At 49.5% G+C, this 25,901-nt stretch overlaps 1 protein-coding gene across 5 annotated transcripts in view; it reads left to right on the top strand.

Annotated features, from left to right (window-relative positions):
• IQSEC2 (IQ motif and Sec7 domain ArfGEF 2) overlaps positions 1 to 25,901 on the top strand; it is a 74,953-nt gene that overhangs the window by 36,029 nt on the left and 13,023 nt on the right. For 2 of the 5 annotated variants that reach the window (XM_079909898.1, XM_079909899.1), the window contains 3 exons: positions 20,442 to 20,703; positions 21,989 to 22,390; positions 24,813 to 25,708. In XM_079909898.1, the coding sequence (XP_079766024.1) occupies positions 20,442 to 20,703; positions 21,989 to 22,390; positions 24,813 to 25,708 (1,560 nt within the window). Of the gene's footprint in view, positions 1 to 617; positions 714 to 11,066; positions 11,847 to 20,441; positions 20,704 to 21,988; positions 22,391 to 24,812; positions 25,709 to 25,901 lie in introns of those variants that run through there. The other 3 variants (XM_079909900.1, XM_079909896.1, XM_079909897.1) reach the window with 2 other exon arrangements.

Genomic DNA, 25,901 nt, shown 5'->3' with positions numbered 1-25,901 from the left:
CCCGCCCTGGCCTGGGTTCTTCCCCCACTTTGGACCCAGAGCCTCTTTTCTCCCCATCCCTCCCTCCTTTCTTGTGAGGGGTCTTCTCTAAGGGGGAACCCCCCCATACACCTTTTCCCTTTCTCTTTCATCCACCCTTCCCTCTCCCCTCTTCCCTACCCGTGGCGTCTGGTGTGAGGAGGGCTCCCTTCCCCCTTCCCTACTGTGGTGTCCCAGTGTCTCTGAGGCCGAGGTCCCCACGGAGTCACCTGGAACACAGGAGGCCCAGCCCAGCTCTTTCGTCTCTGCTGCCCCCTGTTGTCGTTGTGTTCTGTTTGTGGTTCGAGTGCCGTCCTCTCTTTCTTGACTTTGTGGTTTTTTCTTTTTTTCTTCCTTCCTTCCTTCCTTCCTTCCTTCCTTCCTTCCTTCCTTCCTTCCTGCCTTCCCCCTCTCCCTCCCTCCCTCCCACCCCTCCTCTTCCATTCCCTATCCTCCACCACCCATTCCTCCCAGTCTTCCCCTTTCCCCTACCCCACTCACTTTCGCCTCCTTGTCCCCATTCCCCACCCTGCCTCTCCCCTCCCTCCCTGTCTCTCTCTCTGTCTCTCTTTCTCTCTCTGTCTCTTGCTGTCTCTCAGGTCCACAGCGTCTCATACTCTACACCAGTATTGCTGTCCTACTCAGGTCCTTGACTCCATGAAGCTTACCCCCTCAGGCAGGCTGGCAGAGAGCAGGTAAGAGCTAGACCCACCCCTCCCCCAATCCCTCACCCCTCCAGACAAATATCAATATCATTGCCAGCCCCTCCCCCATCTCCCTCTAGCCTCTGGAGTGACTGTGGAATGGGTGTCTGAGCGTGTGAGGAGAGTGACTGGGGGACCAGGCCAGAAGACCAAAGAGGACATTCACAGCCTGTTTGTAGCTTGTCCTTCCTTAAAAATCCTTCTCTAGATACCTTCCCCCCCGAAGTGGGAGTGGTTGGTCCTAGAATATATAACATTTGAGCTGTTTTGTAGGATGAGTAAGAGTTTGTCAGTTGGATAGGATGGGGAAGGGTGTTTAGACAGAGAGAACAATCTGCTTATACTTTTGGGGAAGGAGATTATTTCCAAGTTAATTTGAAAACACATTTTACATTTTCTGATTATAATGCAATGAAATAAAATATTAATAGCAATGGCAAAAAGGCTAGGTCCATTTGAAAGTTTAAAAATACTTGTGTTAAAGAGGAAATAAGAATGGAATTTGTGGACTATTTAGAATAAATGTCAATTGAGAATGTCATAGATCAAAACCTATGGGATATGACCATGGGGGTTCCCAGAAGAAAGTTTGTGGTCTTAAATGCTTTTATTAGAGAACAAGACAGTTTAAATGAACTAATTATTCTGATCAAGAGTCTAGAAAGTTCTAGAAAAAGAACAACCAAAAGAAAGCAGAATCAAGTAATTACTATATATAAAACCAGAAATTAATGAAATAGAAAACAAAAGGTTTGATAAGCTAAGAGGTGTTTTTTAAAAAGACCAGCAAACTAGACAGACCCTCCTCTGGCAGTTATGATTGAGAAAAAGGCAAGAAAACATAAATAAAATAAGGTATGATGAAGGGGATTTAACCACAGATTCAGAGTATATGAAAAAGTCATAAGAAAATGCTTTGTGTAATTTTATACCAATAAATGTGAAAATCTAGATGAGATGGGTGGTTTTCTAGGAAAATATAAATTACCAAAATCACTTAAGGAGTGGCAGAAAACCTGAATAGAATGGAACAGTATAGAAGAAGTTTAAAAGATGGTCAAAGTTTTCTCCTCAGAAATGGTACCAGGCCCAGCTGGTATTATGGAAGTTCAGGTATCATGGAAGTTCTATCCAATATTGAAAGATCAGCTAATAGGAAAAGATGGACAGCTTCCTAGTTCATTCTAGAAGGCTGGTATCACTGGACAGGTTTAGACAAAAAAAAGGAAAACTATAGTCTAACCTCACATATTAATAGAGCAACACATGTTTTAAATTACAGATTCTCCAACTGAATCCATCAGTATATTAAAAGAAGACTGTATCGTGACAAGTGAAGGTTTGTCCCAGGAGTGCAGGGATTGTTCAACATTAGGGAAGCTGTTATTGTAATTGATTATGCTAATAGTTTTACAATCTTTTTACTCTATCTCCATAAATGCTGAAAAAATAATCTGACAAAATCACACATCCATTCTTGATTTAAAAACCCTTAGTGCCTTAGTTATCTCTTGCTGCATTGGGGTAATTTGTTAAACAGCAATAGATAACTAGTACAGTAAACTAGGAATGAATGAAAACCTCCTTAACTTGGAAAGAATTTTTATCAGAAACCAAAAACAATCATCAAATGTAACAATGACGTGCTAGATAAATTTCCATTCAATTTGGGAACAAAATAAGGATGACTACTATCACTGTCACTAACCAGTGTTTTCTGGAAGTTTTAATCATTGGGATTAAAAAAAGAAATAAGTGGTATAAATATCAGAAATAGAGTCAGAATTAGCATTATTTGAAGATGATATAGTTGTCTACTTAGATAATCAAAGAGAATAAAAGGAAAAATTATTAGAACTAATAAGAAAATTCAGTGAGATGGGTAGATACAAGATAAATATACACCCAAACCATCAACTTCTCTAAATACCATCAATAACTAATTAGAAGACATAATAGAAAAAGATTCCCATTCACAATAGCAAAAAAAAAAGATAAAATTCCTACGAATTTATAAGAAATTTAAAATACTTCTCTGTAGAAAACTAAAATTTCGTCAAAGGCTATAAGAGTTGAATAAATCACGAGTCATATCCTATTCTTGGATGGGAAGAATTCAATATGGTTTAAAATGACATTTTACCCCAATTTGATCAAAAGAGTCAATGTATTTCTCATTAAAATTTCAGTGGTATTTTCTTTGGGAATTGTGCAATTGGATTTTAAAGTTCATTTGGAAGAGTAAATGCCCATGAATTACTAAGAAAATTTTGAAAAAGAAGAACAATGAGGGGGGACTTGCCCCGTTAGATATAAAAACTTACCATAAATCTACAGAAATTACAAATATTATATCATCACAGAAATAGAGGAATACATAAATGGAACAAAATAGAGAATTTAGAAACAAACCCATATATTCATATGGGAATTTAATTTGTGACAAAGAATGCATTTCAGATCAGTGGGAAGTCAGTAAATAGGATGGGACTATTAGCTACCATTTGGAAAAAATTTAAGTTAAATCCCTACCTTGTACAAAAACAAATGCAAAAAATAAAGCTGTAAAAGTACCAGAGGAAAATCCAGAATATTTTTATAACAGGGTGGAGAAGCCTTTCTGATCAGGGTTTAAGAACTCAGGAGCCATAAAGTAAAGAGCAATAATTTCAACTACATTAAAGTTAAGAACTTCTGTGTGGAGAAAGATACTATACACAAAGTTAAAACAGAAACAGGCTAGAAGAAAGTATTTGCTACATAGACATCTGTCTATATCGTCTCCTGGAAATCAATAAGAAAAAGGTGCCCTACCCATTTAAAGTGGAGAAATAACGTGATTTGACAATTCAGAGAAGAAGTAGACAGCTAATGAATGAGAAAGGATGTTCAACCTTACAGATAGCCAAAGAAATGTAACTAAAACAACAGCGAAGTACTAATTTTAAAGTACCAAAATTTAAAAGATTGAAAGGGTTGTGAGGAAACAGAATCTCTCATATTCCTTGATAAGAGTACGAATTGGTTTCATTTTATTATGGGACCAGTTTGTTAGCTGCCCCCAGAAACTTAAATGTGCATATACTTCCAAGCTGAGAACTATGTCTTAGAGTTAGGTTTCTCTAGAGTTTTACTACTAGGTAGACCCCAATTTGGCCAGCCAGAAGCCTTTTCTAAAATACCCCAACCCCAACTGCAAACATAAGCCATACTGTGCAACTCTATCACACGCCCTTTTGTAGGGTAGCATTCTCAACCAACTCTTAATGAAAAGGTTGCATGATATATGCTTCTTAAATAAAGACAGGATTATATGAGTAGGAATAATCTTATTTTTAGCCAGTTTATAAAAATGTTAAAGCCACGGAAATAACTTTTATCTACATTTTAAACAAAATGTTCATTCCCTTTGCTCAGCAATTCAACTTTTAGGAATCCTTCAAAACTACTTTCAGACACATGCAAAGATGTTCACTGCAGCATTGTTTATAATAGCAAGCAATTAAAACAACCTACATGTCCATCAGTAGGAAACAGCTTTTCCTTCATGATCCATCCATACTCTGTAGCAGATCAAAAGAAAAAGATATATCTCTAGATACTCACCTGGAAAGACCTCTAAGACTTATTGTTATATGAAAAAAGCAAATTGCAGAACAGGGCTTATAGTATGATCCCATTTTTGTAAGGAAAAGAAAACCCCCATAACAACAATGAAAAAAATGTTATACATACTCTGTCACAACTTTAAAATTACTGGCCTTTTTTCTTGGTCCCACTTCCTTGCCTTTACTAACTTGTTTCCTTCCTCCTCTATACCTTTTTCCTGTATCCACCTGTTGTTTTTCCTTTTAATAACTTGCTCAAATACCACCTGATTCATTCAGCAAGCATTTGTTCTGCCTGCTCTCAGTTAGGCCTTGTGTTGAACCTTGGTGGTATATGGGAATGAGCTGTATCTGGTCCTACAGTCAGGGAGCTCAAGTCTGGAAGGGAGAGAGAGACACATAGACAATGACTGCATAGTGTGGTTTGGGATAGAACAGAAGTAGGCCCAGAGGGCTGCCAGAGGAGGGGTACCTAACCCCACCTGTCCCCTACAGGAGGGGACATGTGTACTAAGTCTTGAAAAAATAATAGCTTTCCTTTATCCCCCAATCCTGCCGGAAATGGTTGCCTACTTTTTGGCTCTTCAAGCAGGATGACCTAATGGGGGAAAATAGTTGGGTCAGTATCTTTATTCAAGTCCAAATTCGGCTACTTCCAAGCTTGACTTTCGGCAAGCCTCTGAACTTCTATTTCCTCATCTGTGGAATGAGGACAATGCCTATTTACCTCTCAGGGCTGATTTTGGGATTGGAGAAGGTACATGTAAAACTCCTGGATGACTATCAACTGTTGAAGGGCAGGGACTACCCATGTCTTGTTTTCCTCGTAGCTAATATGTAGCCTTGGATTGGATAGGATCTAAAAGCTGTACGTGTCTAGGGATGGTTCTGGAACAAAGGATGCGCCTGACCATAGTGGGGCTTTGGGATGAGGAGGCTGAGAGTAGTACATGGGATGGAAGGGATCGCACCGTAAGAAGAGAGAGCCAGGGAATTCGCTGGCAGTCCAGTGGTTAGGACTTGGTGCTTTCACTGCTGGGGCCCGCGTTCAGTCCCTGGTCCGGGAACTAAGATCCTGCAAGCCTCGCAGCATGGCCAAAAGAAAAAAGAGAGAGAGAGAGAGAGAGAGAGAGCCAGGTCCCTGGTGTTGACATGAAGGTGACACAGGAGGGAAAATAAGAGTAGGCGGCCCTGGGAAATGGAGCCCAGAGGGCATTCTGACCCTGGTTCTTGGTCCTATTCTGCTACTGATACCATCTCCTAATCTCACAGTGCAGGGCAGGGAAGCATGGTGGACCAATACTTGCATTGGTGTCAACATGTCTCAATTCAATCCCACCTCTGTCACTCACTAACTGGGTGACCTTAAACAACTCACTTCACATCTCTGAGCCTAGTTCCTTATCTGTTAAAAAGAATACCAACATCATGGGGTTTATTTATTGAGGAGTAGAAGAGATCATAAATAGTATTCATGTTGTTGAGTGCCTGGCACATAATGAGTACTCAAAACAGGGTAGCTGTTATTAGTGTTTGTTTCAGTAGACACTTAGGGAGTTCTGCTACGGCAGGGCCTATGCTGGGTAATGGTTCTTGCCTTCCACAAATTCCCAGTCAGCTGGGGAGACTGAGGAGGGCTATGACAGAGGAGAGCACAGGGTGGGGGGGCTGCTGTGGAAGCCCAGTGGAAGAGATCCGGCCCCACCTAGGGCTGGTGCAGGTCAACTCAGCCTAAGAGCTGAGTCTTAGAGGATGAGTCAGAGGCAGTCAGGGGCAGAAGGGTGAAGTATGGCAGAATGTTCCAGGCAGAAGGAACAGCATATGCAAAAGAACCTGGATGTTGTTGGGAAGAGCCAGAGGTTTGTTACGAGCCTGGGTTGCATGGGTCCCAAATGGCTTCAGGTGGCCCATGAACCTCCTGAAATTGAATGCAAAATGTTGTGTGTGTCTAGTTGTGTGCATTTTCTGTTGGGGAGGTGGTTTGTGGCTTTCATTAAATGCCTAAAGGGTTTTGGGTTCCTCCAAAAAAGGTTAAGAACCAATGTTGCTGGTGATGAAGTATCATGTGAATGGATTCTAAATAGGAGAGAAATTTGGTAAAATTTGTGTTTTAGACATATCACATTAGCAATCGGTATGAAAAATGGATCGTATGCATGGAGGCCAGCTGGAAGGCCTACACTGGGATATTGGCATAGAAGAAGTGGCTTGGAGCAGGGCTACTATGTTGCACTATTCCCGTGGGCACCATTCGCAAAGAACCATTTTAATTTCAAATTATGGAATCTAAATTCTTTGAGAGATAGACCCAACAGCAGGTGAGAGAAAGGGAGGAGGCAAGGATGGATCAGTGTTAGCAGAGGGCCAGAGGGACATGAGTCCAGGGTAATAGTGCAGGAGGAGAAGGGAACCTCTGTTAAGGCTCGCCCAGCACCCAAAGTCCGTGGTCTCAGATATAATTACTAACTTCCATCCTACTCCTGGTTCTCGGAGATTCTGAGTGACACTGGAGACACTTATTTCTCTATGTATTTGGGGGAGGAATTACTTCTGGTTTGTGAGTCAGGTATTTTCCTGAAAAAAGTCGTGTTTGAGCCAGTCATCCAGGGTCTGTAAAGATTTTGAGTGGTAGAGATGGGAGAGGATGCTCTGAGAGTGAACACAGAGGCCTGGAGGTGAGAAATGGTAAGGCTGAACACTGATGCGGAGGTTAGACACGCCTCAAACAGCTGTCTGGGGAGCCCAGGGTCCTTTCTCGTGGTAGGCAGCTGGAGAGCCATGAGCAGTTCTTGAGGAGGGAAAGTAACATGATCAAATTAGCATTTTAGAAGGAAGGGAGACTAGGGAGGAGGCTTTTGCAGTAATCCAAGAGAGGTAAGCTGAGGTAGTGGCTGTGGGGATGGAGCAGAGGAGGTGGATTTGAGAGGTGATGGGGTAGAAGAGAGAGCTGGAGTCAGAGAGACTGAATAGATAATGGGGGTGGAAGTGGGGGGTGGAGATGACTGAGGATGGTCACGGTGAGTTGCCCGTGTTCAGGCCTGGCAATGGATTCATTCATTCAACAAATATTTATCGAGTGCTAGACACTGTGCTGGGCATTAAGGATATAGCACTGAGCAAAACAGATGCCTGTCCTGATGGATCTTACGATGGGTGAGACAGATACTAAATAAATAAGCAACTAAATATATAGAATGTGTCTGGTGCCACACCTATCTGGGGGATGATGTTCCAGCGAGTGCAAAGCCCCTGAGGCAAGAGTGTGCTTGTTATGTTTGAGGGACGGCAGGGAGACCAGTACGATTGGAGAAAGAGTGAGCGAGGGGCAAGGGGAGTAGATGATGAGTTAGCAGAGGCCAGATCATGTGTAGTCTTTTAGAGCTATTTAGGGGGTAGAATCAGCAGGATTCAGTGGCTGACTTGGTAAGGGAACAGGAAGAACCTAGGGTGACTTCCAGGTGTGTTTTGGGCTTGGGCCCCTGGGTGGTGGTGCCTTTCACGAAGGTGGGAAATGCAGGAGGACGGGTTTGCAGCGGTAAGATGCTGCATTAGAGGTCCCTGTGAACTCTGAAGGCCCTAAGGGCCATCTTGGTGGAGCTTCCAGCAAGCATTAATTAGGCTTGATGGGTCTGGGACCCAGGAGAGAGATCCATGCTAGAGAGAGAGATGTGGGGTCCTCAGCCATACCTGAAGTTATGGAATGGAATGAGATCACTGACAGAGAGTGTGGAATGAAAGAGAAGAGGACCAGAGCAGAACTGGGGAAGAGGTACTAACGCATAAGGAATGGAGAGAGGAAGAGGAGCTGGGGGTGGTCCGAGAAGTAGGAGGAAAACCAGCAGGGAGTGGGCTCACGGAAGCAGAGGAAGGAAAGAGCCGTCTGCGCACGGGGGGGCTTGTTAAGAGTGGCAAATGTTACAGCTGGGGGAAGTAAGATGAGGGTGGGAGAGAGTCTATTGGCTTTAACCAGTGGGAGGTCCTGGGCGACCTTACTAAGAAGAGTTTCTGTGGCTTGGTGGGCGCATGAGGCAGATTGCAGTGGGTTGAGGAGCCCGTGGGAGGTACTGAAGTGGAGATGGCCAGTGTAGACGAATTTCTCAAGAAGCTTAGCTGTGAAGAGGAGAGAGGGACACTGATTGCTAGAGGGAGATGTGGGGGCAGATCGAGGGTTTTTATTCCCAGATGGGAGAGACTTGAGCTTCTATAAATGTTGGTAGGAAGGAGGCAACAGAGAGGGAGAGGTTGAAATACTGGAGGGAGAGGGGATGATTGTTATGGAGGTGGTAGCAGGGGTGGGCTCCAGAGCCTGGGTGTAGGGACTGGCCTTAAATAGTATAGGGGCCCTCTTTTTCTCACAGGGAAGGAAAGCAGAGATAGTGGTGGTCGGGGGAATTCAAGGGCGTTGAGGGGATTAGTGAAAGAAATGCTTCAGAAAAGTTCAAAGCAACACATGGAGATCCCTGACAAAGAGCACGGATGCTGGAGCTAGGAGGAAGCAAAGAATACTTCTGGTTGGAAGTCAGGGAGGACTTCCTGCAGGAAGCAGCATTTGAGCTGGGTTGTGAAGTTCAGACAGGATTTCAACAGGCAAAGCTCTGTGCAGAAGGAAGAAACAGAGTCAGCAAAGGCATAGAGGCGTGAAAAGGCTGGACGTGCTGATGTAATAACGAACAAGCTAGTTTGATGAAGGCTGGGCGGTATAACATTGATGGCACTGATGCTGACAGTAACAGTAATAGTTACCATGTATGAGGCACCAAACCTACCCTGTGGCAGGTGCCTTACATACTTGAATTCATTTAATCCCCACCACATCCTGCAGAATAGGTATTTCCTCATTTTGCAGATAAGGAAAATAAGTCCTAGAGAGGTGAAGAAATGGACTAAAGGTCACCCAGCTAGTAGGTTGTGGGGCTGATATTTAAACCCAGGTCTGTCTGACTCTAAAGCCTGGGCTTTTTCCACCTGACAGGAAAGGCCAGGTGAGGCCATATGGTGGGGGAGCCTTGAATGCCAAGTAGAGGAATCTGAACTTTATCCAGGAAGCTAAGGGGAGCCAAGGTGGGTGTCTGAGCAGAAGAGATTCACACTCAAAGGTGGGCTTTAGGAAGGCTAATGTGGTCCAAGAGAGTAGGGAGAAGAAATCAGGAGGTGACTGCAGTGTCAGGGTGAAGGGTAGCAGGGGCCTGGCCTGGATAGGAGGGGAGTGAGCAGAGGGACTGGAAGATCATTTGTTCCTCATGACAGCCTTGAGAGGTGTGGAGTTTCCTTCTCCTTTTATAGATGAGGAATGGGAGACTCTGAAAGGAGGAGCTACTTGCCCAGGACTTGAGCACTGGTTCATGTGGTTTTGCTGACTCAGTGACTCTGTGGAACAATGTGTCAGAGGGAGCGCTGAGTATGAGGAGGGTGTGTGTGTGTGTGTGTGTGTGTGTGTGTGTGTGTGTGTGTCCCCGCGTGCGCACCCCTGCACGCGCTTGTCTGTCAGTTGGACAGCAGTGCCTTCCCTTGCCTTCTCTTTCCTTCCCATGTCTTCCCAATACTCCAGCATCCTGGATTCCATATTTCCTACATCTCCTGAGCCAAGGGGGTCTGGGAGTGGGCTGAGACTGTTTCTTTGGAAATCTCTAGAAGATCAGCCTTTTCACTCCCAAGACACCTGGTCCCACCCCAGCCCTCCTGCCTGTCCATCCACCCCATGAAAATGTAGTCCAGCTCCAGTGACTGCCACATGCAGACTGGCCCCTGGTACTGCTCCGCAGGACCCGAGGAACAGGTGCTTGTTCCTGCAATGTTTCCTCCCCGCCGCTGTGGCGCTTCTGTGTGGGTGCAAACGGCCACCTTGGTAATTAGGTTCAGTTCATGAGCAGTTAACAATAACCGCCACCATGTTCCCATCACTCTTGTTTGCCAGGCATTTGACATGTATTCCAGTCCTTTGAACAATCCTGTGGGGTTGGCATCATAAGCCTCATTTTTACAGATGAGGAAACTGAAGCTCTAAGAGGGGCATTAACATGCCTGGGGCCGCAGCCTAGAAGCACTTGTAGAGCTGGCCTTGGAACCCAGGTCTGTTTGCTTCCAAAGCTGTGGACTTTCCACGCACCATTTCTAAGCATCTCCTACATTCCCGACGCTGAAGCCTTCAGGAAATACAAATCTTTGTCCTTCAAGGGCACAGTGGATTTCTAGAGATAGTACCAAGTTCACCCAAAGGACCTGCTGGGAAGAGTCTGAGACTTGGAGCTCCAAGAACTTCCAGGTTTAAATCCTGACTACCGCTCACCCAGCTGTGTGACCTTGGGCAGATATCTAACCTCTCTGAGCTTGAATTCCCTCATCTTTAAAATGTTGCACAGTTGTTGCAGGGGTTAAATGAGATGATGCATGCAAAGTGCCAGCAGAGAGCTGATTGCTACTATTTATGTTAAAATTAAGGTTGGGCACCTGTCAGGTCAGAAAGGGAGTTTACATACTCTGGGTGTAACCTTAAGCCTGAGCCCAGCCTGAGTGTGGGGGAGGGCCGTTCCAGGAGGGGGACCAGCAACAGGCTGCTTGGAGACTGAGATGGATGTGGCCCCATTGGTCACACTGGCCTCCCCATTCCAACCCCCATCCTAGCCCTACCTCCCTGGTTCCAGCCCTTCTTGTGTCTCCCTTGCTCTGCAAACTAATGCCTCTGCCTCTCTCTGTCACCCGCCGCCTGTGGCCTCTACCCTGCCCTTCCTGGCCCCAGGGAAGAGGAGGAGGAGGAGGAGACTGAGGAAGAGGAAGAGGAAGACGCTCATCAGTTCTGCTGTCCGGCCTCCGAGTGCAGTAGTCCCTCCTCTCGGTAACTGAGAGGACAAGGGTCATTTTCTATGCAGAAGCAAAAGCCTTAACCAGCCCCCTGCCCCCTGCCCCCTCGATCCCCCATGGGACCCCGTCCCTGCTTCAGGAACCAGATGGGCAGGCATAGTGCCCCGTCCTCACCCACCCCCTTCTTGGAATTCCCACCCTCACTGCTGTCTCCCCTGGACTCCAGCCCCCAAATTATAAAGGCTGGAGCCCTAGGTCTGACTAAAATGTGGGAGCAGCAGAGCTTGGAGCTTGGAGCTTGAAACCTGGACCCTCCCATACCCGCACCCCACTTCCCAGGCACCCTGGAGCCTGCCACTCCTGGAGAGGTCTCCAAATGACATCCCAAGGACCTACCTCTGTCCTCTGTGAGCACAAACAGAGATGCAGGGTGCCTAGGGCTTAGAGGACCAGACGGGGTCGGGACCCAGCCTGCTCATTCCCTCGCTGTGGCCATTGCTGCCATCTCTTCTACTGCTTGGAGGCCTTGTCCCGTGCCTCCTGCCACTCCCATAGCGCTCTGTAAATATGATCAGGAGGAAAAGGCCTTTCAGAGTGCGTGTCGCTGTGTACAAAAGAATTTCCATCAATAAAAGCTGATCTCTTCTCTCTGTCTGATGTATGTTCCACCCCACCCCACTTCCCTCTCCCCGTCCCCACCAGGGTCTTACCTTCTTTCCTATCCAGGGCTGGGAACAGGGGCTGGGAGAGAGAGTAGGGTTTGATTTTATTGTCAACACCCAGAAGGCACTCAATAAATGAATGAATGATGTGGCGCTCTCACCATGTGCAAGCCTAGCGCCTTCTTCAGCCTGAGGTGGTGCGAGCTGGTCAACTTGGACACGTTGCTTGGCCTCCCTGCTACCCAGTTTCCCCATGTGTAAAAGGAGGAGGGAGTCTGGACCAGAGGATCTCCAAGGGCTCCTCCAGCTCTGACATTCTGTGAATCTGAGATGGTACAATTTTAAGAAACTATGATTACATGACTTTAAGAGAGGGTAATTCAGTGACACATTCCATCCAATTCTGTGGTTTCTCTTTCTATGACGCTGTGATTTGGGGATTCTACCATACTGTGGTTTTAAGATTTCATGATTCTACCATTTAGAAAAAATTCTGATGGTGTGATTTTAACATTCTGTGATGTTAATAGTCCTTGATTCTGTACTTTCAAGGTTCTGATTCTACAGCTTTAGGGATCTCTGAGTCTGAGGGAAAGCCACTGCCCCCAGATGCAATAACCCTAAGTATTTCCTGCACCTGCCAAAAGCTAGTTCTAAGAATCCCCAGAGGCTGTTGGCAGGAAGGCAGAAGGTGTCCTCTATGCACTGTAGAACCCACACCTTCCATGATGAGTCTGTGTTAGGAGCAAAGCCAGGAGATTCCCAGGTGGGCTCATACCCCTGCTTTCCCTTTCTGAGCCTTTTTTTTTTTTTTCATTAGACAAATCTGAGTTTACCTTATGGTTCTGCCACTTACTCTCTGTATAACCTTGAACAAGTATTTTCTTCTCCTTGAGCTTCATTTTCTTCCCAAGTACAGTGAGAATAGATCTACCTCTCTGCGTTGTCATGAAGATTAGCAAGAAAAAGCACAAGGAGCTCAGCATAGGGTCTAGTGCACAGCTGCCAAGTGTGTACTAATTGGAGGCTCTTGTTTTGATTAAGGCCCAGGTGAGAGTCCCTCCTCTCCTTTGTTTCCCCCCTCCCTTCAGCATCCCCATCACATGCCCTGGTAGTTTTCCAGAGGCTCGCCTCACTCTTCACTCGTTGCTTGACTCACTTAGGCACTCAACTCAGCTACTCACTCACTCATTCAAATTCTCATTTATTTCTCCCCTCCCTTCTTCCCTCCCTCTCTCTTCCTCTCTCCTTTATTTACTCTTCCAGAAGGCATTGCTCAAACACCTACTGTGTACAAGGTTTCAAGCTAAATACAGTGAGGGACCGAAAGTAAGACAGTGGCTGTGTTCTCCATAAGTTCTCCATCTATCAGGGGAGATGAGAATTCCTTTGGGAAAGTAGGCAGGGTGTGAAGGGCAGAAGTGATTGAGCAGATATGGCTTCAGTAATGAGCAAAATATGTTCCTGGCCCAAAGAGTAGGGAGATGTCAAGATGAGCTGGGGGTGGTGGTGTCCAAGGATTGCTGGAGGAACAGGGGCAAGAGTAGACGGCCGGGAAGGGTTTGGATAGATGGTTTGAGAGGTGAGGCATTAAGGAGTCAGAGACAGCATGGACCAAAACCTGGTGGAAAGCCCCAGGGGTTGTGTTGGGGAATGATACATACATTGCTTGGTTCAAGCTGGGCGTGTGAGTCTAGGTGACCTGTGGCTGTGGAGGGGGAGACCATTCTACCCTTCATTTGATTGGAGATAGAAACAAGTTAGGGGGCACAGGGGCTCAACGAAAGGTCAGATAGCCATTGTGGGAGCCATGGGGGTGTAGACTCCTGTGTAGGCAACTGAATTGGCTGAGGGCCTGTGCTATGGGAAAGGGGAAGGTTTCTATCTGTTGTGAGGGAAATGTGTGTGCCTGTGCACAGGTGTGCATGAGGCTGGCAGGTGAGAGAAGAGTGAGAGGCTGTGCACTGTTGTGTATCTGAGGGAATGTGATTGTGTGAGGCTGGGTGTGAGGGATTCTGAGTGTGTGAGGTTGATTGTGTGAGGTGGCAACTTTCTGTGCCTGGCAGTCTCTCTGCATGTGCCCCGGTGGAGATAATCACAAGAATGTGTGTCAGTGGCTTTTGAGCATGTGGTGCTGTGGCTTTTAGGGTGACAGTTGTCAGACAGGATGGTCACACAGACACACATGACTGCCACCTGTGGTCTTAGGGGACCAAGGTGGCTGCTGGGCCCTGGCCTGGGCATAGGGAGGGTCCACAGAGGTGAATTATACCAGGCCACTGCCCATGGGAAACGGGAGTAGTGTAGGGAATGGACACTTCAAGAGAGAATCTCAAGTTAGCCGGTGATAAGGACGGCCGGTGACATGAGTGTGCACAAAACATAGAGGGGGGATAACTGACCCTGTCAGGTTCTGTGGGGGGTGGGAGTGAGTCAGAACCAACTTCCCAGGAGGGCTGGCTGGCTCAGGGCGCCACAAGATTCAGAAAAGCTCAGCAGACCGACAAAGGCTGCAGGTAGAGGGGAGAGGGAGGAAATCCTGGGCAGTAAGAGCCTGGGCGCAGGCGTGGTGCTGTGGATCAGCTTGCCTTGCCTAGAAAGTTCAAGGAGCCTGCTGCCACCAACATCTAGGAGCTTAAAGGTGCCGGGGGGCGGGGGTGGGCACTGGACAGATTCAGCTAAAAAGTTACGCTGGCCTGGAAGATAGGGGATTGGGGTTCTCGTCCTGTGTGACCCTGAGCAAGCAAGTCACTTAGATTTTTTGAGCCTTAATTTGAATCTGTGGAATTAGATGGTTCGAAAAGTCCATCCCAGTTCTGTGGATCTTCTACTCTTGGCCAGCCAAACCAGTGAGTCATTGCTCTCAAAGTCAGGTACTTCTTCCGTCTAACCTCAGTCTTTCCTGCTTCCTCCTGGATCGCTTCCTCACTCACACACTCCACAAATATTTACTCAGCATCTGGCCCTCTGTGTGCCACTGTGGGAAGGCACAGGGAGCTGGAGAATGCAAGGACTCTGCCTCAGAGGGGCTGCTCAGTGCTGGGCTGGTGGGTACAGGCATGAGCGATGATTCGACTCCTGGCACCACCACTGCTGAGCATTGAGACTTTAGGCAAATTACTTCATCTCTCTGTACCTCAGTTTCTTCATCTGTGTTATCCCCTTCAAGGGGAACAACCCAGACCTTGCAGAGTTGCTGGGCCTAGCTAAAAGTACGTCCTCAGTAAATGACAACTATTATATTTAGGGCTGCAAAGGAAGCAGAGCCAGGATTGAAACCCTGATCTGTGTGCTCCCAAGCCTATGTTTGCCTGCTGGGTACCCAATCAGCCCCTCCGATGGCTTCCTCTTCCCCTGCCAGTCCCTGTGCCAAGCCGGGCTGGCCTCAGGTTTGGAGTCTTTGTGGCGCTGGGATTGGACAGCAGAAACAGCTTGTTGAAAAGCTGTCGGGGGAGAGGGAGGTGACTGGAGTCCCTCTGCCCCTCTGCCCCCACCCCCCGCTGGGTCTGGTCTCCTTGCCCAGTCTTCCTCCAGAGCCCAATGCCCCTGGCCTCATCTAGGTGTGCTGACCTCCTTGTCTTGTTTTCTTGTCTCACTTCCGGTCCCCCCCACCCCGCTTTCAGCCCAAGTTGTCATGGGGATAGTCCTCAGCATCCCTAGCTTCCTCTTGCCCTCATCTTATGGTATCCATAGCAACAGCCCCCATTCATTTCCATGGCAACTGCATCCTGATCCCATCCCCTGCTGGCTGCCTGGCTCCGGTCAGTGCCAATAAAGGGAAGGAGAGAGAGATACCTCCCATTAATAGCAGCAGCCAGAGTGGGTCAGTGCCCCCGCCAAGGGCAGGCCACCCCAAATCCCTACTGCCCGTTCTGCTCCGCTTCTCCCCATCGTAATGCCTTGGCTCACAAGGTCCCTCACTCCTTCTCTCTACCAACTCCTCCTAGGAAAGGCCCTATTCAATAGCTCCCCCACCTCACCACTGCCCCATGAAGCCTTCGAGGCAGGGGAACTAGCACAGGCTCTGGGCTTTGAATCCCTGTTCTGCCACTTGCTAGTCCTGAGACCTTTGGCATCACTTTCCCCCTCAGAGCCTTCTCCTCACCTGCAAAATCGGAATCCTAATTCTTCCTTCACATTTGCCATGCAGTTAAAATAATGTGCAGAAAATGCCTGACACAGGGAAGGTGCGCTGTAAGTGCGAGTTTATTTTTATTCCGCTCAGCACCCCTGCCCCACCCCGCAGCAGGAGGAATCTCTCCTGAGCTCTCCTAGCACTTCCTCCGTTCCCCAGCCCTGAGAACTTTCAGCTTTATACTGTGGTTAGTTGTGTAACGTGATTTATTCCCCCCGCTGCAGAGGATGCTCCCCAGTTTCCCTCACAGAGTAGCCCAGCAGACAGCACACATGGGTGCACGTGTGCGCGTGTGTGTGTTTTCTTTGCTCCTGTTCCCGGCTGGGAGGAGTCCCAGAGAGGTAGATCTCCCAGGCCCTTTCTGAAGTGCAGGAATCCAAAGAGGGAATTGCATTTTGAGCTCCACGCGGATGAGAAACTGAGGTGCATAGAGGTAAAGGGACACACCCAGGCTCACACAGCGGATAAATGGCTGTCAGGACCTGAACCTAGGTCTGCCCAGCTTCTTATTGCACAACATGTTCTCTGTGTGTGTGTTTGTGTGTGTGTGTGTGTGTGAGAGAGAGAGAGAGAGAGAGAGAGAGAGAGAGAATGAATATGAGTCTATGTGAGATGTAAGAAAGAGAAGAGAGATTTTTCCATGTGATCAGCATTTGCCACGCAGTTAAAATAATGTGCAGAAAGTGCCTGACGCAGGGAAGGTGCGCTGTAAGTGCGCTGAGTGTTTGGGAGTTCTGAGTTAAGGGATCCCACGTCCCCAGGTCCCATTTCTTTAGCAGTGTGTATGATGCCCTCCAGCTCTGTCCTTTTTGGGGGGCTGTGTTGACAGCCTGACCTCCCTGCCACTATTACCCTTGCAACCAAAACAGAAGGGAGAGGAGAACTGCCAAAGGGTAGAGGGCCAGGGGCAGCATGGGGCTAGAAGTGGGGATAGGCAACAAGATGTCATGTCATGAGAAGACAGCCTAGGCCCTGGGTTTGCATCCTGACTTTCTCACTTAATAGCTGTGTTACCTTGAGCAAGTTTACATCACCTCTTGCCTCAGTGTCCTCATCTATAAAATGGGGCTAATGGTGCCTGCCTCAGTAAATTGTAAGGCTTCAATGAGCTAATTAATGCCTTTGCCCTAGGGATGGAGGTGACTCTAGGATCCTATGGCAGCACAGAGGAGGGGCCTGTAAGCAATCCTGTGTGAAGGGCTCAGGCAGGCATGGAAGGGAACACCCGAGCTAAATGTTGAAGGGTGAGCAGGAGGTAGCCAGGTTGGGGTAAAGGGGCAGAAGGTATATGAGGCAGAGGTCCGGTCAGGAGAACCATCCTCAGCTATGGTAAGGAAGCTGGAGGTTATCCTATGGATGATTATTCCTGTAAAACCTAAGTAGATCACGCCCCTCCTCTGCTCATCTCAATCAGAGCAAAAGCCAAAGTCTTTTTCGTGGGCTCAATGCCCTTCACAATTTTGCCCCAATTACCTTTCTGATCTTATCTTCTATCACTCTCCCCTCGTTTACTCTGCTCCAGCTTCACTGGCCTCCTGGCTGTTCCTCAAACATGCCAAGCACAGTTCTATCTCAGGGCCTTTGCACTGGCTCTACCCTCTGTCTGGACTGCTCTCGTGTCAGATAACCACACAGCTCACTCCTTCACTTCCATCAGGGCTCTGATTATATGCCATTTATTCAAAAAGCCCTTCCCTGACCACCGCGTCTAAAACAGCACCTTTAATCACCCTGCTGTATTTTCCTTCCTAGCACTTCTCTCTACCTGAAATGATAGTATATATTTATAGTCTTCTTCTCCCACTAGAATGTCACTTCCACGAGGGAACAAATCTTACACGTCTTGCTCACAATTGTATTTCCAGCACCTAGCACTGTGCCTGGCATGTAGAAGGGGTTCAGTTGTTGTTTGTTGAATGCGTTATGAGAAGCCATGGAAGGGTTTTAGTGGGGGAGCAAAACGGTCAGATTTCTACTTTGGAAAGCTCTCTCTGGCCACAGGATGGAGAACGGATTGGGACGAGGAGACTGGAGGCTGAGGTCAAAGTTCAGGTGAGAGGATATATTACCGCAGCCGCCAGAGCTCATTCACTGACTTCCTCCCTCCAGAAGCTTTCATTGAGCACCTACTCTGTTCCAGGCCTTGTGCTCTGTGCTAGCGGAGAGATTACCAAATTCTCTTCCTGTGCTGGGATTCTGGGAGTCAGGAACACAAATAGCTGTCACGCTTTGCCAAAGCTAACCTGCTCCATAAAAAGAAGGACAGACATGTGCTGTGTGTGGGAGCCCTGAACAGGATCAGCAATCATTTCTGGCTAGAGGTGGGCTTCGGGAGGGCTTCTTAGTGGTGGCATATGACCTGAATCTTGATGGCACTAGGGTGTGGGGGGGTTCTCAGATTGCAGATGGCAGAAGATGATAGGGATGGCATTGCAGGTAGAAAGTACTGTATGAGCAGTTTGGGAGGTGGAAAGGACAGGAGTATTGGGGAGAAACAGGATTTGGGCTGGCTGGAGGGAAGGGTTCATGGGGTGGGGGGCTGGCAGCCAACCCTGCAGTATGGCTTAATGTTTAAGACTGTGAGCTCTGGAGTCAGACTGCCTGGATTTGAATCCTGGCTGTATCATTAATAGCTGTGTGACTACAGATACATTACTAACCTCTCAGTTTCTTTATGTGTAAAATGAAGACGAATAACAATACCTACCTCATAGGGTTGTTTTGAAGAGTAAACAAGTTATTAAATGTGAGGTGGTAAGAACAGTGCCTTACTAAACATTAGCTACTGTATCTTGGAGAAGCCTCAAATGCCACAATAAGGAACTTGGGCTATCTCTTGTGGGCAGTGGGAACCATGGATGGTTCGTGAACAAAGGAGACGACAGTTGATCAAAACTGGGAGCCATGTGCTGGGAGGGGAGAGGTTTGAGAGGTTGGTGGGCAGGATCCTGCAGTCCTGAAGGGGCGAAGAGGAGCATCTTAGATGCCTGGGGGGCGCTGGGCTGGGTCTGACCCCTGAAGGGGGACTTCACAGGCCCCAGAGGACCAGAAGGAGAGAGCATCTGGGCAGGGCAGCCCCTCAGTCTGTTTCCGCCCGCTCCTGACAGTGTAGCAGATTAACACTTAGGAGGGTAGAGGGTGAGCAGTGGGCGGGAGCCTCCACCAGGACAGAGCCAGCGCCAACGCTGTAACCCACCACACCCAGCCCCCAGACCAAAGTGCTCTTCTCTGCCAGGCTGGCAGGCCCGTTGTAGCTCAAGCTCCTGAAACGGTAGGGAGCCCCCCTCCACCCACCCCAGCTTGCCCCCGTTCTGGTTCTGCGCCCTGGGCCTCTGCAAGTAGGGGCTGGGGAATGGCCCCTTAACCCTTTCGCCAGCCAAGAGCCCCCTCACCCCCGTGCCTGCCGGCCTCAGCCACATCTATTCTCCCCACAACCCCCTCCATGCCTCCCCCTGCCTGTCGCCCCCTCCCAACCCCCCTCCAGTGTTCCTGTCTCTGCGGCTGCTCATCGTGCCTGCCCAGCTCAGGGCGCCTGGGCTCTGTCGCCACCTGAGTTCCCTGGCAGCCTGGTTGCCATGGCACCGTGGGAGCAGGTGTGGCAGAACAACAGCTCCGGGTAACCAGGGCGGGCAAGACCCAGTGCCCAGCTCCTACCACTCTTCAGCCTTGAGACCCTCGTCCCCCTCCCCCAGCTGAACAGAGGAGGCCATGAGGAGAACAAGGAAGTTGCCCCACAGGGCAGCTCTTTACCTGTGAGGATGCTGGATGGGAGGTGCCTCCCACTGTCACTGAGCCCGTGTCCTGGCGGCCAGGGAACCCTGGGAACTGGCCAAGCCCGGAGTCCAGGCCTCTGAGGGCAGAGGCAGGGCTGTAGGGGGCAGGGCTGGGCGAGCAGGGGAGAGCCTAGATGTGCAGGATGTGGGAGTGGGCCTCAGGCCTGGGGACAGTGCTGATCGGGGGTGGTGCTGGGGATAGGGCTGGGAGGGATGCATGTCTCGTCTTGTCTCCTCTTGGGGACAGAGCTGTGAGGGGAAGAGGTCTGGGGGGGTGGAGATACAAGGGAATTGGTCCCTCGGGGGAGGAAGGGTTTGGGGATGGAGCTGTTAAGGGGCTGAGATGATTAGAAAAAGGAACTTGAGGGGACAGGAGTGGGAGGAAACTGGTCTGAGGATAAGGCTGTGAGGGGACATGGCCACGAGGGGACCAGGCTGTGAGAGTAGAGTAGGACTGGGGACAAGACTGTGAGAAGACATGGCTGGAGGGAAAGGAGTCTAAAAGGATGGAGCTGTGAGGGAACAGGGCTGAAGGGGCGAGGACAGGACTGTGAGGGCAGTGAGGAGACTACTTGGGGGGGTAGGACTCCCCTCTGGCCTTTAAGTATTGGGGTCCTTGTATCTGTGAGGACGCTGGGGAGGATGGGGTTGTGGGAAGGGATCTGGTCCACCCACTCTCAGTCTGGCCCAGCAGCCCTGTCTCCTGTTTCAACATCCTGGCTCATCTTATCTCATCCCCACAGTGTGGAGGGTGATGCCCCAGGCAGTGACCTGAGCACAGCGGTTGATAGTCCCGGGAGCCAACCCCCCTACCGGCTGAGCCAGCTGCCCCCCACCAGCAGCCACATGGGGGGCCCCCCTGCTGGGGTGGGCCTTCCCTGGGCTCAGCGGGCTCGCCTCCAGCCAGCCAGTGTTGCCCTGAGGAAGCAGGAAGAAGAGGAGATAAAGCGCTCCAAGGCCCTGTCGGACAGCTATGAACTCTCCACGGACCTGCAGGACAAGAAGGTGCCGACGAGATGGCTCTGGCCGGGAGTGGGGGTGGGGGTGGGGGTGTGAGAGGACCAAGGGAGGGATTGGAATGTGGCACTCAAAGGTGGTGTCCAGGGAGGGATAGTGAGACTAGAACAGGAGAAGACTGGCTCCAGAACCCTTCACCCTACTAGGGCCTCACTGACCCATTCACCATCCATCCACTGAGTCTTGAATTCACTCAGCAAACATTGAGGGAGCTCCATGCTGGGCACTGGAGATGTAAAGATGAAACACCTGGACCTAGTCCTCAAAAATCTCAGTGTAAGGGGAGAAGCACACACATAAATTGACAAGTTCAGAACAGTGTGTTACAAAATATCACATGTATCACACAAGGTATTGTTTAGCTACAACAGGGGACACAAAATACTAATGTACAAAAGAAAAAAACTGGAAGTACATATCCCAAAATGTAATTGTGGTTATGCCAGGTGTTGGGACTTTAGGTGAACCAAACTTCCTCCCTTCCTTCCTTCCTCCCTTCCTTCCTTGCTCCCTCCCCTCCCTCCCTCCCTCTCCCCCTGTCCTCCCCCCTTTCTTCCTCTCTCTTTCAATTTTCCTTCCTTCCTTCCTCGCTCCTTCCTTCCTCGCTCCCTCCCTCCCTCCCTCCCTCCCTCTCCCCCTGTCCTCCCCCCTTTCTTCCTCTCTCTTTCAATTTTCTTTCCTTCCTTCCTTCCTCCTTTCCTTTTTTCCTTCCTTTCTTCCCTCCCTCTCTTCCCCTCTCTTTCTCCTTCTTGCTTTCAATTTATGTCTTCCTTTCTTTCCTTTTTTGGCTTCTCTGTGTTTTTTCTTTTCTTATTTTAAAATACTGAACATCTACTTCTTGTAAATAAAAAAAGAGGGGCTTTCCTGGTGGCGCAGTGGTTGAGAGTCCGCCTGCTGATGCAGGGGACATGAGTTCGTGCCCCGGTCCGGGAGGATCCCACATGCCGCAGAGCGGCTGGGCCCGTGAGCCATGGCCGCTGAGCCTGCGCGTCCAGAGCCTGTGCTCCGCAACGGGAGAGGCCACAACAGTGAGAGGCCCACGTACCGCAAAAAAAAAAAAAAAAAAAAAAAAAAAAAAAACCACAGTTCAGTCCCGTGTGACATGTGCTATCTGAGATTAAAGTGAGAACACGACACTGAGAACCCAGCCTGGCGCATCCAGGCAGCTGTAAGCAGTTAGCTGTGACTCGGGCGGTGGTGTGGTTGAGGCCCAGGGAGATGAGGAGGCTGTAGTGAGTTTCTGACCTTGTTCCCCTCCACCCTCCCCTGCCAGGTGGAAATGCTGGAGAGGAAGTATGGGGGCTCCTTCCTGAGCCGCAGGGCTGCCAGGACCATCCAGACGGCCTTCCGTCAGTACCGCATGAACAAGAACTTTGAGCGGCTCCGCAGCTCAGCTTCAGAGAGCCGCATGTCCCGCCGCATCATCCTTTCCAACATGCGGATGCAGTTCTCCTTTGAGGAATATGAGAAGGCACAGAACCCCGCGTACTTCGAGGGCAAGCCTGCCTCGCTGGACGAGGGTGCCATGGCTGGTGCCCGGAGCCACCGGCTTGAACGGGGGCTCCCATATGGAGGCTCCTGTGGAGGGGGCATCGATGGTGGGGGAAGCTCCGTCACCACATCTGGAGAGTTTTCTAATGACATCACAGAGCTTGAGGACTCCTTCTCCAAACAGGTCAGCATCCCTGAAAAGGGCCTTTCCTCCCCATCCCTGTGCTCTGGCTACTCCTACGCCTTTTTACCTGTACTTCAAACCGAAAGAAGTTGCCCAACAAGCTTTTGATAACAACGAATAGCTACCATCTGTGTAGGGACTGTGAGAATAATGAGAAAGGATTGGCAAGAGAAAAATTATATCGTTTAAACAAGCAAGTTAAAAATCTGGGTGTCTAGAACACATAAGAAAATTAAAGTTCTCACTCTTTGGAACGTGAGCCACTATCAGATAAAGGCCTAACAGGTGATGAGCTCCTACTCTGTACCAGGTGCTGTATATGCCTCATAATGACCTTCCAGACCGGTGTTGTTATCCTGGTTTTACAGGGGAGGAGACTGAGGCTCTGTGGCCCTGAGAGGTGAAGTGACTTCCAAACTGGATTGGAACTCAGCTCTGACTGGTTCCAAAGGTTTCCCTTATACCATACGACCATGGACCAGGCTCTGTGCTGGGCGCCATGTGGGAGACAGATGAACCGGCCAGGGTTCTTTTTCTCAAGGATCTCCCCAAGCCAGTAGGAAATAGCAGACACATGTGCACAGGACTGTCTCCTGAAAGAATGTGCTCAGAGCCATGAGAAGGGATCACATGGGAACCCAGAGGAGGGAGAGGAAACTTTCTTCTGGGAGGACCAGGCAGGCTTCTTTGAGGAAACAGCACTGGACCTGGGCCTTAGTAGACAGTTAAGAGTTAGCAAGTTAGAGATAGTCGGGAGGGTGTTGCTTGCATAGGCATTGCATCAGCAAAAGCAGGAAAGGGTGGGAATGTAACCGGCAGTGATAGTGGTAGGAGATCACTCTAGGCTTGTGGTGTGTCAGCATAGCTGATCAGCTGCAAATCCCAGTTTTGCTATTTCTGAGCTATGTGACCTTGGGCAAACTGTTTAACCCCACTGAAACATGATCAATAAAATAGAGATAAGACCTTCTTTTTAGAGCTGTTTGGAAGGTTCAGTTCAGCTAGGTAGTATATCTGAAAGCACGTAGCACATGGTAGCTGCTAAGTACATGTTAGTTTCCTTCCTAAAACCAAAGAGGTATTTGGCAGAAATTGTTGAATGAATGAATAAAAGAAAGTTTATAAGAGAAGAAGTTATTCTGCTCTAACCTCTGTGATCTGGCCCTGCCATAAACCTGGGCATGCTTCCCTGGAGGTGTGTTGGGGGGGGGGGCAGGGGCGGGTAGAGGGAAGGAAAGAAGTATTAAAGGGAAGATCTAAATCAGTCATTTATTCATTCATACAACACATTTAATTGAACATCTCTTCTGTGTCAAGCAATGTGTGTCGAGCTGAGCTAAAAAGAGAGAAACCTGGCCTGGACCCATCCCTCAAGGGGGTAATGGAGCATTGGGCTCACAATCTGGCCTGGGCCCAACTCTCAGTGCTATTCAAGTCTGATGGGGAAGTGTATTCATTATCTATTGCTGCATAACAAATGACCCCAAAATTTAGTAGCTTAAAACTGAATGTAAAGACGGAGCTTAAACAACAAATAGTTTTTGAGGGCCAGGAATCTCAGAGTGGCTTGACTGGTTATTCTGGTTCAGGGTCTCTCATGAAGCTGTGATCAAGCTGTAGGGCAGGACTGTAGTCTCTGAAGACTTGACTGGGGCTGATGGGTCTGCTTCCAAGCTCACTTTCTTGGCTGTTGGCAGGAGGATTCAGGGCCTTACCACGTGGGCCTCTCTATAGGACTGCTCACGGTGTGGCTTTCCCCAGAGTGAGGGGTCTAAGAGAGGGAGCACAAGTGAGTGAGAGTGCTCAGGATGGAAGCTGCAGTCTTTCATAACCTAATCTCAGAAGTGACATCCCATCACTGCTGCCGGATGCTGTCAGTCCCATAGACCAACCCTGGGATACTATGGTACACGAGGGTGTGAATACCAGGAGGCAGGGATCATTAGGGGCCAGTTTGGAGGCTGAAAACCATAGGCAGAGTTACCAGCCATGGTCCAGATTCTCGAGGCTAAATATTATGGATTTCCTAAGAGAGAACCAGACAGAGGGCTCTGGGAGCCCAGAGGCAGCTGGGATTTTGGTTTACCCTAAGGGAAGGCAGAGGCAGGAATGTGGCTTGGATCAGGGAGGAGGTGGCATTTGGCTTGGGTCTACATGGACATGAAGGAGGTATTGGGATATCTGAGAAGGGAACTTGTGGGCATTAGTTCCAGCTCCTGTGAGCTCACAGTGGCTCCCTGGGAGTTATTTTATATGCTGCAGAGAATCTGTGGAGGTCGGGGAGGGGAAGCCCTTTTTTTGGCTGCCCCACCAGGAAGATTCCCCCCTTTTTCTTTCCCTCCCTCCCTCATTCCCACCCTTCCACCATCCCACCATCCTTCATCTTTCCTCCCTTTCCCTCCTCCCCTTTTCTCCCATACAGGTAAAGTCTCTGGCTGAATCCATTGACGAGGCCTTGAACTGCCACCCATCGGGGCCCATGTCTGAGGAGCCAGGGTCAGCCCAGCTGGAGAAGCGAGAGTCAAAGGAACAGCAAGAGGACAGCTCGGCCACATCCTTCAGTGACCTTCCCCTCTACTTGGATGACCCAGTTCCCCCACCATCCCCTGAGCGACTGCCCAGCACAGAGCCCCCACCCCAGGGCCGGCCTGAGTTCTGGGCACCCGCCCCTCTCCCACCAGTTCCTCCACCAGTGCCACCAGGGACCCGGGAAGATGGTAGCCGTGAGGAAGGCACTCGCAGGGGTCCTGGGTGCTTGGAATGCCGGGATTTCCGGCTGCGAGCTGCCCACCTTCCCCTGCTTACTATTGAGCCTCCTAGTGACAGCTCCGTGGACCTGAGTGACCGCTCAGATCGCGGCTCTGTCCACCGTCAGCTCGTGTATGAGGCTGATGGCTGCAGCCCCCATGGGACCCTGAAGCACAAGGGGCCACCAGGCAGGGCCCCGATCCCACACCGCCACTACCCAGCCCCGGAGGGCCCAGCCCCAGCCCCGCCAGGGCCCCTGCCACCAGCCCCCAACAGTGGCACTGGGCCCAGTGGTGTGGCTGGGGGTCGGAGGTTGGGGAAGTGCGAGGCAGCAGGCGAGAACTCTGATGGTGGAGATAATGAGAGCCTTGAGAGCTCCAGCAATTCCAACGAGACCATCAACTGCAGCTCTGGCTCCTCTTCGCGGGACAGCCTGAGGGAGCCTCCAGCCACCGGCCTGTGCAAGCAGACTTACCAGCGGGAGACCAGGCACAGCTGGGACTCGCCAGCCTTCAACAATGACGTGGTGCAGAGGCGGCACTACCGAATCGGCCTCAACCTCTTCAATAAGTACGTGCTCCCGTTCCCACTCCCTCACCCCTTCCTACCCTGCTGCGGACACTTTGACCCCTGGAGGCAGTGATCCTGCTGCCACTATCCTCTCATTTTGTGGATGGTGTTTCTCTTCAGCTGTTCAGGGAAAAGAATTGGCAATAGGGTGACAATAGTAGAAAGCTGCCCCCACCCCCATGAGAGGCAGTTC

Source organism: Stenella coeruleoalba (assembly GCF_951394435.1).
Source record: "Stenella coeruleoalba genome assembly, chromosome: X".
NCBI lineage: Eukaryota > Metazoa > Chordata > Mammalia > Artiodactyla > Delphinidae > Stenella > Stenella coeruleoalba.
The sequence above is the reverse complement of the archived record's forward strand: the minus strand, read 5'-3'. Positions and strand labels throughout refer to the sequence as shown.